Below are 14,500 nucleotides of genomic sequence, written 5' to 3'. Positions count from 1 at the left end.
CCGGACCGGGTTGCGCTTGCGATACATTCTCACGTATGTACATTCTCTGTAGCCATTATTCTGTTTAGAATTTCTTGTTAGCCTGTAGTGTATAAATTGTATTGTTTACCTTTTTGGAATCAATCCACAGTGGCCTTAGAACCCTGTGGTTTCAACTACAAATCGGTGTGGTGTCTTCAATTTCCTGCAAGGGAGTTTAAAGTGTATTTATCTGTATAAGGTGTATAAGTATTGAGAAGGTGTACGCACTGCGGGTACTTTATACCGTCAGCGCTACTTAAGGTTTAAGGTATAACATCATTGCAGAGCTTTGCTGCATAAGGTTTAAAGTGTAATCATATCATTGCATTGTATAACTGTATAAGGTTTTAAGGTGTATTAATTGTGTGTGCGCACGCTGTGTGTGCTTTGTACCCACAGTGCGGCGTTTGTACGCTGAGTGCGTATACGGTACGGGACTCTGTGCGCAAATAGCGTACGAAGTACGTAGCGTGAGCTAGCGACCGCAGCAGCTCCATGGTAAAGGTGTGTTTAAAGGTATAGCTTTATGGTTTAAGATAATATCAACATTATCAAACTGTATAATGTAGGGCAAAATGATTGGTAACATACAGTATGAGCGGAGTGGAGGTATTGTGGAGGCAGGGGAATAATGCAAGATACTTGGATTTAGGGTAGAAACACATTTTTGTCTTCCCCCCGTAATATTCTTCCACCAGAGATAAGATTCTGACCTTGACCTGAGGTAGAATTGGAATAGTGTAAATTATTCTATCTTCTCATGCTTTCCAAGATATTATTTTTATTCTGCCTAGGACCTTTTCAGTAGCCAATAATAGTTAATAACAAAATCAATGTTGTTTTCACAGGCCTACAAGCTGAGAAGCGTTTTTCGAACTAAATTCATAATCTTCCCTTATAGCTGCACTACAAGCCTTTACATCTCCATGTGTTTCATGGTCGACAATTCTGGCTCTTTTATTCACCATTTGTAATCTGATAAAAGACTATAAAAATGATAATTGTGACACAGTATTTCTGAATCACTAACAAACGACTTCAAAGCTTTTAACTTACACAGCTAAATGTAGCCCCGCAGTCTATCACCAGCTGAATAGGGTATGCATTCACTTAACCTCCAGTCAAGTATTGATTTTCACTCTGATAATTATTGTGTGCTAATTTCACATGACATTTGATAACTTTGACATAGGACCTCATAACCGCTGATTGTAATGTACTCTTTTATGATAAATTATAAATCAATGTGATGAAAATTATTAAACAGAGTAAAAAACTGCAGGCAATTATAGCACATAGCTGTTGCTTAATTGTAGTTCAAACTTTATAATAGACACTATTTTAATGAAAAGGAATGATAAAACCATTCTACATATACAGATAAAAATGCTGATCTATACAGTATATATTTTCAGCTAATTATACCACATGCTATAGACAGCTGGAGGGGATTCCATCTATTCAACTATCGATGTATCTATATGATGTGTGTGCTTGTGTATGTGTGTGTATATATATATATATATATATATATATAAATACATTTTATATATATATATACATATATATCCTATATAATAAAAGGCTAACGCTGCTCCTAACCTCTCTGGGGGGAATTCAAGTGTCTTGGATGCCGGCAGCCACTCTAGATGGCGCATGGTGCCTGACAGACCAATTCAAGTGTTACTCTGTTCAAGCGTGCACAGTTGCCGATGCTGACATTACTGTTATATGAGATACTGTATAGCTCAGTAATTAATAGCTCATTGTATAGATTATTATAGAGCTAAAATATCCTGTTGTGACAGGCCAGAGTCTGCTTAGAGTCCTGGGAAGCTATGAATCTACAATATGTGGAGATGGGTGTTCTCCTGTTCCTTTTTATGTCCCAATTTAGATTTGATTCTGTTTTTTGTACAGACATGGAAACTATAAATCTTACAGACTTCAGTGACCCCTGGTAAGGGCACTACCCTATAAAATACTGTGTGCACATTTGTAAATCATTTCAATCTCACTTGGTATAACAATAAAAGAATCCAAACCTTTATTGCTCCTGAAAAGAAACACAAACAAAAACAATCTTCTGTAAGGTGCACAGTTCTTTTGCATGCAGTTTATTCATGTCCAGCGTGCATTACAAACACATTCTTCTGTTGCTTTTTTTTAAGCTGACGCTAAACTTTAAATTATTAGCAAGTGCAGAAGCCTTATGGGGAAGGATCATTTGTTTGCATGTGCCATACTTCAGAAAAGGTGCATTACTTCAAATATCGGAAGAAAACATGAGGGTAAATGCTGTTTAAAAGAGCAAGCAAATTTAGCAGCCATAAAGGGCAGTGCGATGATGCAGACTGCATGGGTAAAGAACAGCTACGTCTGGGGAAAGCCAAGTCATTTTTCTCTTGTTATTTATTTCTTTTTTGTATAATGCGTATACATGCTTAATATCATACAGTGTCCCTTGATAGACTGTATACGACACTAACAGGCAAGCAGGGGGATATGATATGAAGCGCATTATGTTCCCCGTGTCATTCCTGACACAGGCCGGGGAATGTACAGCACGGAATAGGGACAGGGACACGAACAGTAGAAAGGAAAAAAAGGAGGGAAACGAACATAACATGGATCCATGGTGAACAAACCTTCCAGATCTGTGTTTTCTTTGAGGTGCACTTGCTTCAGAGGACAGCAGAAGATTTCGTGACATTTAGCACGAAAGGGGGACTCTTTTTTCTTTAAATCCGCTGACTGGATGGAATCTTGCCGTAACATAATGTATTCTTGTGTGCCAGGGGGAGCGTCATCCAGAACTGTGGTTACCACATAACAAAATGAACTGAAGTTAGAGCTGAATATGAGAATCTAATAATTTCTTAGAAATACGTGCTATGTTATTTCCAGTGAAAACATAAACCTTTCAAAGTAAACAAAACAAGCAGAGTGGAAAGCCTGGAAAAGTATCTCTGAGTACGGAAACAGTCACTACTGGTAGAGGTATCACACCTTGCTGAGAGATACAGTTGAGATATAAAGTACCAACCAATCAGCTCCTAAGTGTTATTTTATAGGCTTTGGGGGATATTTAAAAAAACATAATTATCTCCTCATAAAAGTTGGAAAATGTTATATTTATGTTCTCTCTCTGGAGATGGAGATAAATATCTCCTCTCCAGTGACAGTTGGAGCACAGTCCAATATTCAAACAGGGGAGCCACACCAACTGCCAGTGAGTCACGGACAGCAATATCTGGCAGTGCTTGGGGTGGCAGTTGGTGTGGCTCCCCTATTTGAATTATGGTCTGTGCTACAACTGTCCATCTCCAGAAAACATAAATATAACATTTTCCAGCTTTTATGAGATCATTTTGTTTTATTAAAAATCCCCCTCTGTTTGAAATTTGACAGGAGCTGATTGGTTGGTGCTTTATCCACTTCATCTCTCTTTAAGCTTTGATACATCTCCCCCTAGATTACTTGGACACAGAACTATGTGAATATTATAAATAAGGAGTATACTGGTCTCCCTCCCTGTAAGATCACAATGACGGTGTAATTATGTCTGGGGCAGTATGTAGCTTATTGTACTCTAGCAACTTAACTCTTGTTATCGGGGGGGGGGGGGGGGGGGGGAAGCTTCATCTGTGAGTTTAACTTGTGACGTATATTTACATGTTACCAATGCAGACATTTGTGGGATAAACCAATATGCATGAAATTAAAAACACAGCCTCTCAATTCAATAAAGTGAAAACCAGCGGCGGCTGGGCTCTTGGTCTGCAGCGCCGACTACATAGTACTGGGGGGAGGGGGGAGTAGGTTAGCAGCACATATGAATATACATGCAGAGATGTATTTAACATACATGATGGCTGCAGGCCTCTGGTAATCAGCAGAGCTGTGTCTATCACCAGGGAAACCTAGCAAATGGGAGTATGGGTTGGGCTTAGAAGGAGACCTGCAGCCAGCACATATGTTACATATATCTCTGCATGTATGTTCATTTGTGCTAACCTGCTTCCCCATCGGTAGTATGTAGTCAGCGCTGCAGCAACGGGGCTGCAGCCGTCGCTGGTTAAAACAAAGAAGTTCATAATGGAAGCAGCCATTTTGGATGGAACAAGCACACAGAGAATGCATCCTATCTTATCCTAGGAACAAGCAAACCAATGAAAAAATTTTATTGCTCGGGAAGTGATTGACTGTATTCTTCTCAATATTGGTTCAGCCCACAAAATGGAAGCCTTCACTAACTCTTCAAACCACTTAAAAAAAAAGGATATGGTGTTATGTGTAAAATAACTTGTATAGATAAATACATTGCTGATTGCCCTATTCAATTGGAAATATTCAAGGCCAGAAAGCGACTGATTTATTGGATAATATAGTTACAGTAATAGATTAATTAACAGTGGTGTAACATAAAGTTCAAATGAATGGCAGGATTTTTTTTTTAAAAGGACAAAACTAAAATTATTTCTTAAGAAGCATTAATAATGCATCAGGTGAAACAACATAAAAACTTTTAAGAAAAACACACACAGTGAAACTAAATAGATAGCAACACAATATTATTGGTGTGAACATTAATAAAATAAAATAGCCACTTTTAATATAAGCATGCAAAATGGAAAAAGTGCTCAAACAAATATATGTGTGCTTTGTTATTAATTATAAATCTAATCAGATACCTGTATAGCTAATAGTTGTTTTCAGTGGATGAGGTACAAGTGACATGCAATTTGCGCCAAAGGTAAAAATAAAAAAACAGTTTTGACCTTTTGTAACCTTTCTTTCAATGTCTTCCACTTTTAGAAGTGGATATGCAGAAAAATTAGGAATTTTATTTTTAAAACCTAGTCATTGAGTCAGTAACACAACTTTTAAATACCGCTACATATTATGTAATTTAATTATCAGGGCTGAGTAAACAACATGTGATAATTAAACATGTTAAATTGATGGTATATCTATTTTGTTTTTATAAAAAAATATCAGTTCAAAAGCATTAAAGGTCTTGACATTAAGGTCTTGACACAAGTGCTCTTAGTAAACTTCATGATGTGCAGTATAGCACCACATACAGTGGTGTCGAGAGAGGGGGGGAGAGGGTACAAATTACCAGGCCCAGGTCTGATGGAGGGGCCCAGTGAGGGTCCAGTAGGGGCCCAAGCCTGCTCCCCCTTACCTGGCAGCAGCAGCTGCAGCTCTTCTCCTCAGCCCAGCAGACTCTGCTGTGTACTGGACTGCAGTGAGGCCATGGAGGTGCTTAGAATACAATATTTTTCAGTATTTTTTTCTAAAGGTACATGACCACACCTCCTGTGATTAGGCCACAACCCTTGAAGAGTACCTGGGCCCAGCCCGGCTCTTGACTGCCCTGGCCACATATTAAAATAGGATAAGTAAACACAATAGTATCCCAGTAACCACACCCATTCTGGTAATGCAATGGCAAAACTTACATAATAATAGTACCATATCTAAAGTATTATGCAGCACTGCACATATGTATGGCATACGAAAACATATTGTGCTGTGCATTTTGTAAATAATACTGACATAATGGGATTTTGCTGAAATAAAGAGCTGGCAGATGGCTAGTTTGCTGGAATAGTGTGTAGGTGCAATTATTTTTACAAGGAATATAAATTAATAAAACAACCACGCAGCAGAAGGCTAAACTAGAACACCAGACTGTTTTGTCTGGAGACATGTCCTATGCTCAATTCCCAAATTCCATGCATGCCTAATAATAAATAATGTGTCACTTTATTAGTCCGCAAGTCACCACATTTAAAGGTTATCAAAAGTTTTCCAAAATATTTATTCTACAAAGGTATATTTTTATAAAAATTCAACGTTACCTGCTCTGTTAGCATAATTAAAATAGTGACTATCTTCCTTTAAAACCAGTTCAAAGTACACATACTGTATATCCTATATTACAAAAACTGTATTAAAAAAAGAAAGAAAAAATGGACGGAAATTTAGGTGAGTCCCGCGCAGTATGATCCTGCATTGTGGCCTGAGGCTTAGATATAGCGTTGTACACTATGCCGATGTTTTCGCAGATGAACGATTATCGTCTGACTGCGCATGCATCTTAGCCGCTTTGCTCACACTTCAAAGTGCATCACCATAGTCTCTAGCAGTGAGAATTCATTTGCAAAGTGACTGACAGGAAGGGACCATTTGTAGGAGGTAACAAGGAGTAGTGGGAAATCACAGGCGTATCGCCGCCATTTTAATGGCATACATCTACCTGCATTTGCGATCTCATATGCGTTAGAGAGGGCTCCTGCATCTTAGTACACTCGGCTATTCTGTATGACCATAGGGTTACACTGAAGCAGTGCCGTTTCTTGTGGCGGGCCAGCCGTGCCGTCGCACGGGGGGCCTGCTGCAACACTTTCCAATGCTCCGGGTGCTCCCTCTCCTCCCTGTCATTAGCACTCCGCACAGGGGGAGGAGTTTTGTAGGATAACAACGCGTAATTTCGCGAAACTTTGCCCCTCGAGTGGAGTGCTAATGACAGCGAACAGGGGGAGCTGCTGGCAGGCGGGCGTGTGGGCGGGTTTTGGGCGGGCTGGCTGGCACTGTACACAGTCATTACAACGAGCACTACACACCCCTGGCTCTACTCACCCATGGGAACTAGCACACACCCCTAGCAACTAGCACACACTCCTGGCATTACACACCCCTGGCAACTAGCACACACTCCTGGTACTACACACCCCTGGCAACTAGCACACACCCCTGGCAACTACAGTAGCACACACTCCTGGCATTATACACCCCAGGCACCAAGCATTACACACCCCTGAGCCCTGACAACGAGCATTACCCCTGGCAACAATCATGACACCCGTCCCAGAGCATGAAACCCCTGGCAATGAGCATGACACCCAGCGCGTAAAACCCTTGGCAACAAGCAGGTAATTTAAAAGTAATAAGAAGCTTTACTGTAGGGTATAATGTATCACGCGCATTGCGGTGTGTGGCATAATATAGTGCGGCAGGTATAATATTGTGCACGGGGCATTACTGCGTGGGGCTTAATATGGTGGAATCTGTTTTTTTCCCCCTGTGGTGGCCGAGGCCTGTTGGTGCAGGGTCAAAAACTGGGGTGTAACGTAGTCTTTTCAGGCGAGGCCACCCCCATTTCAGCAAGGCCATGGCCCCTTGCAGGGAGTGCACACGCAAATTTATTTTTCTTGTATCTGTGGGGGGGCATTTTTTTATGTAAAGAGGTGGGGGGCGCATTTTTAAATCCCGCTCTGGGAGCCAGCCCTGCACTGAAGACCAATTATAGAAAGAGCTATGATCATGCTGCATCTTTGTCTCAATACATTTTCAGGCGGTGGCAGCAGTAGCATTTTTCCACACATTTGCGTACATCTATGAAATTGGCCCTGAGTGTCAAGAGACCGGATTACAGCATAATGTGGTCACATACATAACTGGTCAGACTAGATGAGAACCAACATTTCCATAGTTGGAAGATGGGAGCTGGGCGATCTCCTTATTCCTGTTCATGAGGTCAGAACGAAGATGACCCAGCATGTACTGTACAGTGTAGGCCTATAAAGGTGCAGCCATACTCTACCATACAGTATTAAGAAGAATCTTGAAAAATAGTCCTGTCAGTTGCAATCAGAATATTATTAGGCAATGTGATTGTTTCGGGATCACACACATTGTTATATCACATTTTATTTCTAGTTCTTTCCAAACTAACTATAGTATTGAACATTGCTTTTACCCATAAGCTGTCTCTTTGTTTTTCATATGCATTTTCTTTGTGTACACAAGCTGAAAGTGACATTTGTTTCCATAAAAATGTGGATGTCTTATGTGTTTGAACTTTAAAGCTAAGTTTGGGCACTCTTGTCTTTGCAAACTTTATTGAGTATAAGATTAGTTATTACCTGCTTCCTTTCAGCATATCCATTGTAGTAGCTTGTTCTTATCTTATCATTATAACATAATCTTTTCTCTCCTTTATCTATTTTGTTAGTTCTCTATTCCACCTCCTAATTCGCTTTCATTGCAGATGCCATTTCTCTCTCTGCACCATCCAGTTCTTTGTCCATATGGAGATATAAAACAGGCTCACACAACATCTCAGTTTTAAGCTCACTTATAGCACAGGAATTAAATTAACTGTAGCATAGGTCACTTATTGCACATTAATTAAATTAACCACATAGATAATATGCAATTTGGGAGCAGTAGCGGATCTTGCCACGGGCAAGCAGGACTTTTGCCCGGGGCGCCGCCTTCCAGAGGGCGCCGGCACCATCCGGAGGGCGCCGCACCATGGCAAGATCCGCCACTGTGCCCCCCGCTGCCGCTGTGTCCCCCTCTGGTCCCCCCGCAGTGAAGGGAACTAGACGCTATCCGTCTAGTTTCCCTTCGTGCAGAGGACCTTTGCTGTGCGGTGCGCGATGACGTCATCGCGCACCGCACAGCATTGTGGGACTGGCACAGACGCTAGGGGTCATGATTGACCTCTAATGTCTATGCTGTGCTATGGGAGAGACGTCATGATGTCTATCCCATAGATCCGACGAGAGGAGCGGCGGCGGAGGAGGTCTGCAACTGCCGGGACTCGGAAGCAGGGATTGTAAGTATCCTTTTTTTTTTTTAAGCGGCGCTACTGGGGACACAAATGGCGCTACTGGGGGCACAAATGGCGCTACTGGGGGCACAACTCTACAGGGGGCGTAACTGACCATGCCCCTGTATGAAGCCACGCGCCTATTTTCCGCCCGGGGCGCCACAAGGGCTAGAACCGGCCCTGTTTGGGAGCAATGTTTACATTTCCGTGAAATATTGGACATGCATATATCTGGCCAAATCAATTACGGAATTTAATTTAAAAAGAGAAAAGGCGCATTCCCAAAGCAAGAATGAATCACGTGGCCACCGGCTGATTTCAGTAAGCACCCTAGATGCCACTGATATTTTCTATGTACGAGAGTGGGAGGGAAAAACTTTCCACTCTCAAAACATATTACTATAGGGCAGTGGTTCCCAAACTTTATTGAATCACGGCTCCCTAGAGCAGTGATGGCTAACCTTGACACTCCAGCTGTTGTTGAACTACACATCCCAGCATGCCCTGCAAAACTGATGCAGGGCATGCTGAGATGTGCAGTTCAACAACATTTTTTTCACAGCATCCCTAGGCCAAAAGTTTCTTATTGAGAAGTTTAGAAAGAGACATTAAATTAAGCAAGATTTGACTCTGTTTGTCCACATAGTGTATGATTGGTAGCTACCTGCATTGGTTTTGCCTATTATATTGATCATAAATAATTTTAATTGGTTCTGGACCACCAATTCAGGCCACCACTGCAAGTGTCCCAAGGCACCCCAGGGTGCCACGGCGCACAGTTTGAGAACCCCTGCTATAGGCATTAGAACACATTATAAACCCAGTGTTAGTAGTCAGACTTTGTCTATTTGAGAGACCAGTAACAAAGGTATATTTTGATTGCACTAACCAGTTACCTATCACTATACCATCATAATTAGTAACCTTCATTGTAATCATAGTTTTGGTTTCAAAGCAATAAATCTACTTTTCTCCTAGTTGTTGGTTTTGACTGAAATTCTAAACCCATGTATTAAACAGACAAAGATTCAGACTTCTATTTCTCCTCTGCCAGTCAAGAATATATATGTACTGTATAGTCTTACTTAAACCATCTTCGATGGCACCAAATCCTGTGGTTTTCTGACACGCCGATGCTTATTTCAGTGTTTGCTGATGCATCCATGATGGTGTACCCTATACTTGTTACTTGTCCTATATTGTCTTTAACGGTAAGCCACTGTTTTTCTGTTTTGATTGTTAGTTTATGTATAAATGAATAATAATAATAATAATAATAATAGATAGATAGATAGATAGATAGATAGATAGATAGATAGATAGATAGATAGATAGATAGATAGATAGATAGATAGATAGATAGAGTGGAATTTCAACTTTTCATTGTTGCAGCCTGAAATCAAGATAAACAATGCTAGATCTTTTTACGTGTACCATGGAACACTGTAACAATCATAAGTAGAGAAAACGTAGCAAAACAGAGACTTTGAAACAATCTGGATGTTCCTCCATAGTTGATAAGAGGACATTAAATTAAAGGCACAGAAGGAAATTCTGGCATAATCCGGTGACTCCCTGCATGTGACAGCAGTCTTTGTTATCTAGATATGGGCTATGGGGTAGACTGGTAAAATGCAATTTCTTACAAGAAAGAATGACCAAGTCTATCTAAAAAAATTTTTTAAATTAAATACGATGACCCCAAACCCTGTGGGAAAATGTCTTGTGGTCTGATGATATCAAGAATTCGATTTTTGCGCTGAATTCTAGAAGACACACCACCCACAGAACTGCATAAGTACTGTGACACATGGTGGTCACAGTATCATATTATATGGCTCTTTCTCATCAGCTGGGGCGGCTCTAGTCCGGATAGACGGCATAATGAATTGCTTAAACTATAAAATATTTGACAAGTGTTGGCCTCTGTCAATAAGATGATTATAAGGAGGGCTTTCACCTAACAGATCGATGCAAAGCACACATTCAAGTAAGAAATGGCTTCAGAATCGGGAGATCAAAGTCTTGGTATGGCCAAGTCAGAGCCAAGACCTCAATCCTGTAGAATGACCTGAAGATGGCTGTGCACAGGAAATCCCCTTGGAATTTGATGGACTTTTAACTTTTTTTTAAGTAAGAGAAGCTTATACAGTAGAGACATAGTCAAAAAGGCTCATTGCTAAAATGAAAGCAAAGGGTTCTATAATAATAATAATAATAATAATAAAAAATATAATAATAAATTATACAAGCACTGTATATTAGATGTTTTATTTTATTTTTCCCATCAGCTGTCTCTTTGTTTTTCATATGCATTTTCTTTGTTTGAAGAACAGATTGAAGGTAGAAAATGGGTCCTCATGAAATAAGGGTGTGTAGACACTTTATATCCAGTGTAAGTAGTTTGTTTTCATGATGGTTTATTTTCACAGGTGTGCAGTTATGTGATTAAAATACTAGGCTGAGCGTGTCTATTTACAGAGTAGCAAATGAGCACATGTATGTAATTTGTTATTATAATTATCCTATACAGTGGCGTTATATACTGTATTTATACATTTAATTGTATTTTATTTTAAATCACACAATTCCTAGCAGTCATACCCAGGATTAGAACCCATGACCTGTTACACTGACAGCAGACACTTTACTGATGGAGCTATTTGCTCCTGTACGGGAAGCATGAGAATTCTAACTATATAAAGTTACGTGTAATTGTCAGAGAAGTATCTTCATATAGTTAAAATTCTCATATTAACTTAATTCAATGGTGTCACAGATTGGGAGGAGAGGTGCCCCCTTCAGAGCAGGAGCCCGGCGGCAGATGACTCCGTTGCCTCACAGAGTTCTGCCTCTGATCCTATAGGCTACGCCAAAAATACACACTTGATGCTGCAAAGATCTATTTGTGGGGCACTGGGAAGCTCACAGCTAGCGCAATTTCATCAATGGTTTCATGTTTTCATAGTCATGACATCTCCGTAACTAATACTAATATATATCCCCTTCATTTTCATATTAAACTATATATATATATATATATATATGATAAAGTATTCAATAATAGTTACAACATAACATTTTCCATGGAATATACAAAAAAAGCTTTAATGGATTTTGCAATTGGTGTTGCTTTCCTATTTGAAGTATAGAGGGCGCCAGTGCTTCATTTTTTTCTCTCCATGCAATTTGAAAAAAATACCTCAGCGGCGAGAGAGCCCAGTAAGTAATGTCATACTGTATATTCTGCATTCCGGTGTGCGCCAGCTACGCCAGGGCTGATCCATTACTTGCCAGTTTACATTTTACAGAATCAGTGACCAGATACACCAAGATAGCACAGTTACTATTGCTGCTGTAATGCCTAAAATGACAAGGGGTGTCTTTTGTTTACTGAGCAGACTTCTTATCACATACAGTATGTATACTATTTTTGGTTAATAAATAGGGGAAAGCATGTGCTATATTATATTAAATAGTTATCAAATGCCCTAATTAACATAGTTTTAAAGATAGATATCTGTTAATATTCCTGTTTTCACTATTGGCCAACTTTATCATTTTTCCTACTAAGAAGTTTATTATGGTTTTTGTAAAAGCCACATAAATTAGCATTCCTTATAAATGCATATTGTGATGATTCAGACTGTGTGTTGGGATTTATCACTGTAAACACGCTGAGACATGGGCCCTCATTCCGAGTTGTTCGCTCGCTAGCTGCTTTTAGCAGCAGTGCAAACGCTAAGACGCCGCCCTCTGGGAGTGTATCTTAGCTTAGCAGAAGTGCGACCAAAAGGTTAGCAGAAGTGCTTGTAAAAATTTTCAAGCCGTTTCTGAGTAGCTCCAGACCTACTCCTACCTTGCGAGTCACAAACACGCCCTGCATTCGGCCAGCCACTCCCCCGTTTCCCCTGGCACACCTGCGTTTTTACCTGACACACCTGCATTTTTTAGCACACTCCCGGAAAACGGTCAGTTACCACCCAGAAACACCCCTTTCCTGTCAATCACTCAACGATCAGCAGAGCGACAGAAAAGCGTTGCTCGACCTTGTGTAAAATAGCATAGTTTTGTGTGAAAGTACTTCGCGCGTGCGTACTGCGGCCCATACGCATGCGCAGAAGTACCAATTTTTAGCCTGATCGCTACGCTGCGAACAACGGCAGCTAGCGATCAACTCGGAATGACCCCCATGGACTCTGAATGGAACCCGTACCGATGAAGCAAAAAAATTACAGTCATCACTTATGAGATCTCTTTGGATTCAAGTTTGACCCCGCTGAGCTTATGTGCATAAGCAGCCATTGGGCCGCGCCTATGCGAGCGATGGTTACCGGAAAGGATTCTGAACGCTGCAATAAGCTGATGATATATAAAGATGGTGTAAACGTAGCTAACGTAGTCAAGCTCCAAAAGTCAGAGCTTGGTAATTTGCTTCGGACTGCAGTGCATGTAATGTAAACTGTGATATCCTGCGTTATGCCCCATACACACGGGGCGACTTGTTAGCACAGATCACTGAGCACACATTGCTATACACCACTATACAGCGATCTGTGCTGAGCGATCTGTGCTAACTAGTGTTTTCTTTATGTATTCCAGGCGATCTGACTAGATTTATACTGCATGCATGAATGATCTGAGTCGGCGATAGCACCGCACCGGGCTGCGCATCGCTATCGCTATGGAGCATACACACGGAGGGATTTCATTTCTAAGTGAGCTAGTCAGATCGCTTAGAAAATAGGCAAAAATCGCTCCGTGTGTACCGCCCATTAGTCTGCCAAATGCAAGAGATATCTGTATTTGTCATTTGGTAAATTGCCCTCATACTAAAATCGTGGTGTAAATGCCATATCAGCATGATTTTCAGGGGCATTTACATTAATAAATAAACTCCTAAATGTTTTCATTATGTACTGTATGTTTACCTGCATACGTCATACGGGAGGAGGCGGAGGAAGAGGAGGAGGAGGCGGAGGAGGAGGAGGAGATCACAAGCTTAAAATTCCTTATGTTAGTTGCTAAATAGATCAACTTTTATAAGACCTACTTATGTAATTGAAAGCACAAATTGAAATAGGAAAAAATCAATTAGACCACAGTGTAAAAAATATAAAAAAAATTAGAGAAGAAAAAGGTATGAATCAAACACCTCTTGATTAAAAGATGCAAAAGATCCATCACCAAATAATGGGTAGGAGCTATGAAATCATTAGTTTTGTGACTAATAATTAATAATTATTTCATCCTTTAATAAGTGTTACATTAATAGGTGAATATCAGGGATATGCGGTGAGCTAAATTTCTCAGGAGGCACTGGCTAGCACCAGAGCCAGATTTACACGCAATAAATGAGCCAAATGGTACATGGGGGCATTATACACAGGTGCAGCAGTATAAACTCCTGGAAATTTGGTGAGATTTGATCAGAGATGTGCGGCACTGCCTCACCTGCCATAGACTTTTTACTCCACAGTTTTGGCTATAAAAATGATTAGAATAATGAAAAGAAGATATTTCAAACGTATTCTTTGTATTTTCATATACTTTATATAGTAAAAACTCTGGTACAAACGTTAGTATGACAGGAAAGGCTCTGCCTCACCTGCCTCACCCCACCGCACGTCACTGGTGAATATAGGTTAGATAAATAGATGATTTAATAGGTGTTCTACAGTATTTATCTAGTTATTTATATTTATCCTTTTATCTATATTACCATTTAAGAAATGTAACTACTGAATTTTACTATCGTGGGTAATTGGATATTCCACCAAGCCGGTTATCTGGCCTTGGCAGTAGTGGAGTTCTAGAGTTAATGCAACTGCAATCCATTACGCACTATTT

At 40.3% G+C, this 14,500-nt stretch overlaps 1 protein-coding gene across 5 annotated transcripts in view; it reads right to left on the bottom strand.

Annotated features, from left to right (window-relative positions):
- Positions 1-14,500, bottom strand: part of FGF13 (fibroblast growth factor 13) — a 676,355-nt gene that overhangs the window by 255,808 nt on the left and 406,047 nt on the right. For 4 of the 5 annotated variants that reach the window (XM_063937423.1, XM_063937422.1, XM_063937425.1 and 1 more), the window contains one exon: positions 2,670-2,837. The exons of the other annotated variant lie outside the window; for it this stretch is intronic. In XM_063937423.1, the coding sequence (XP_063793493.1) occupies positions 2,670-2,837 (168 nt within the window). The remainder of the gene's footprint in view (positions 1-2,669; positions 2,838-14,500) is intronic. 5 annotated transcript variants of the gene reach the window in all.

This window comes from Pseudophryne corroboree, chromosome 8 (genome assembly GCF_028390025.1).
Source record: "Pseudophryne corroboree isolate aPseCor3 chromosome 8, aPseCor3.hap2, whole genome shotgun sequence".
Lineage (NCBI taxonomy): Eukaryota > Metazoa > Chordata > Amphibia > Anura > Myobatrachidae > Pseudophryne > Pseudophryne corroboree.
This window is presented reverse-complemented; position numbering and strand designations above follow the sequence as displayed.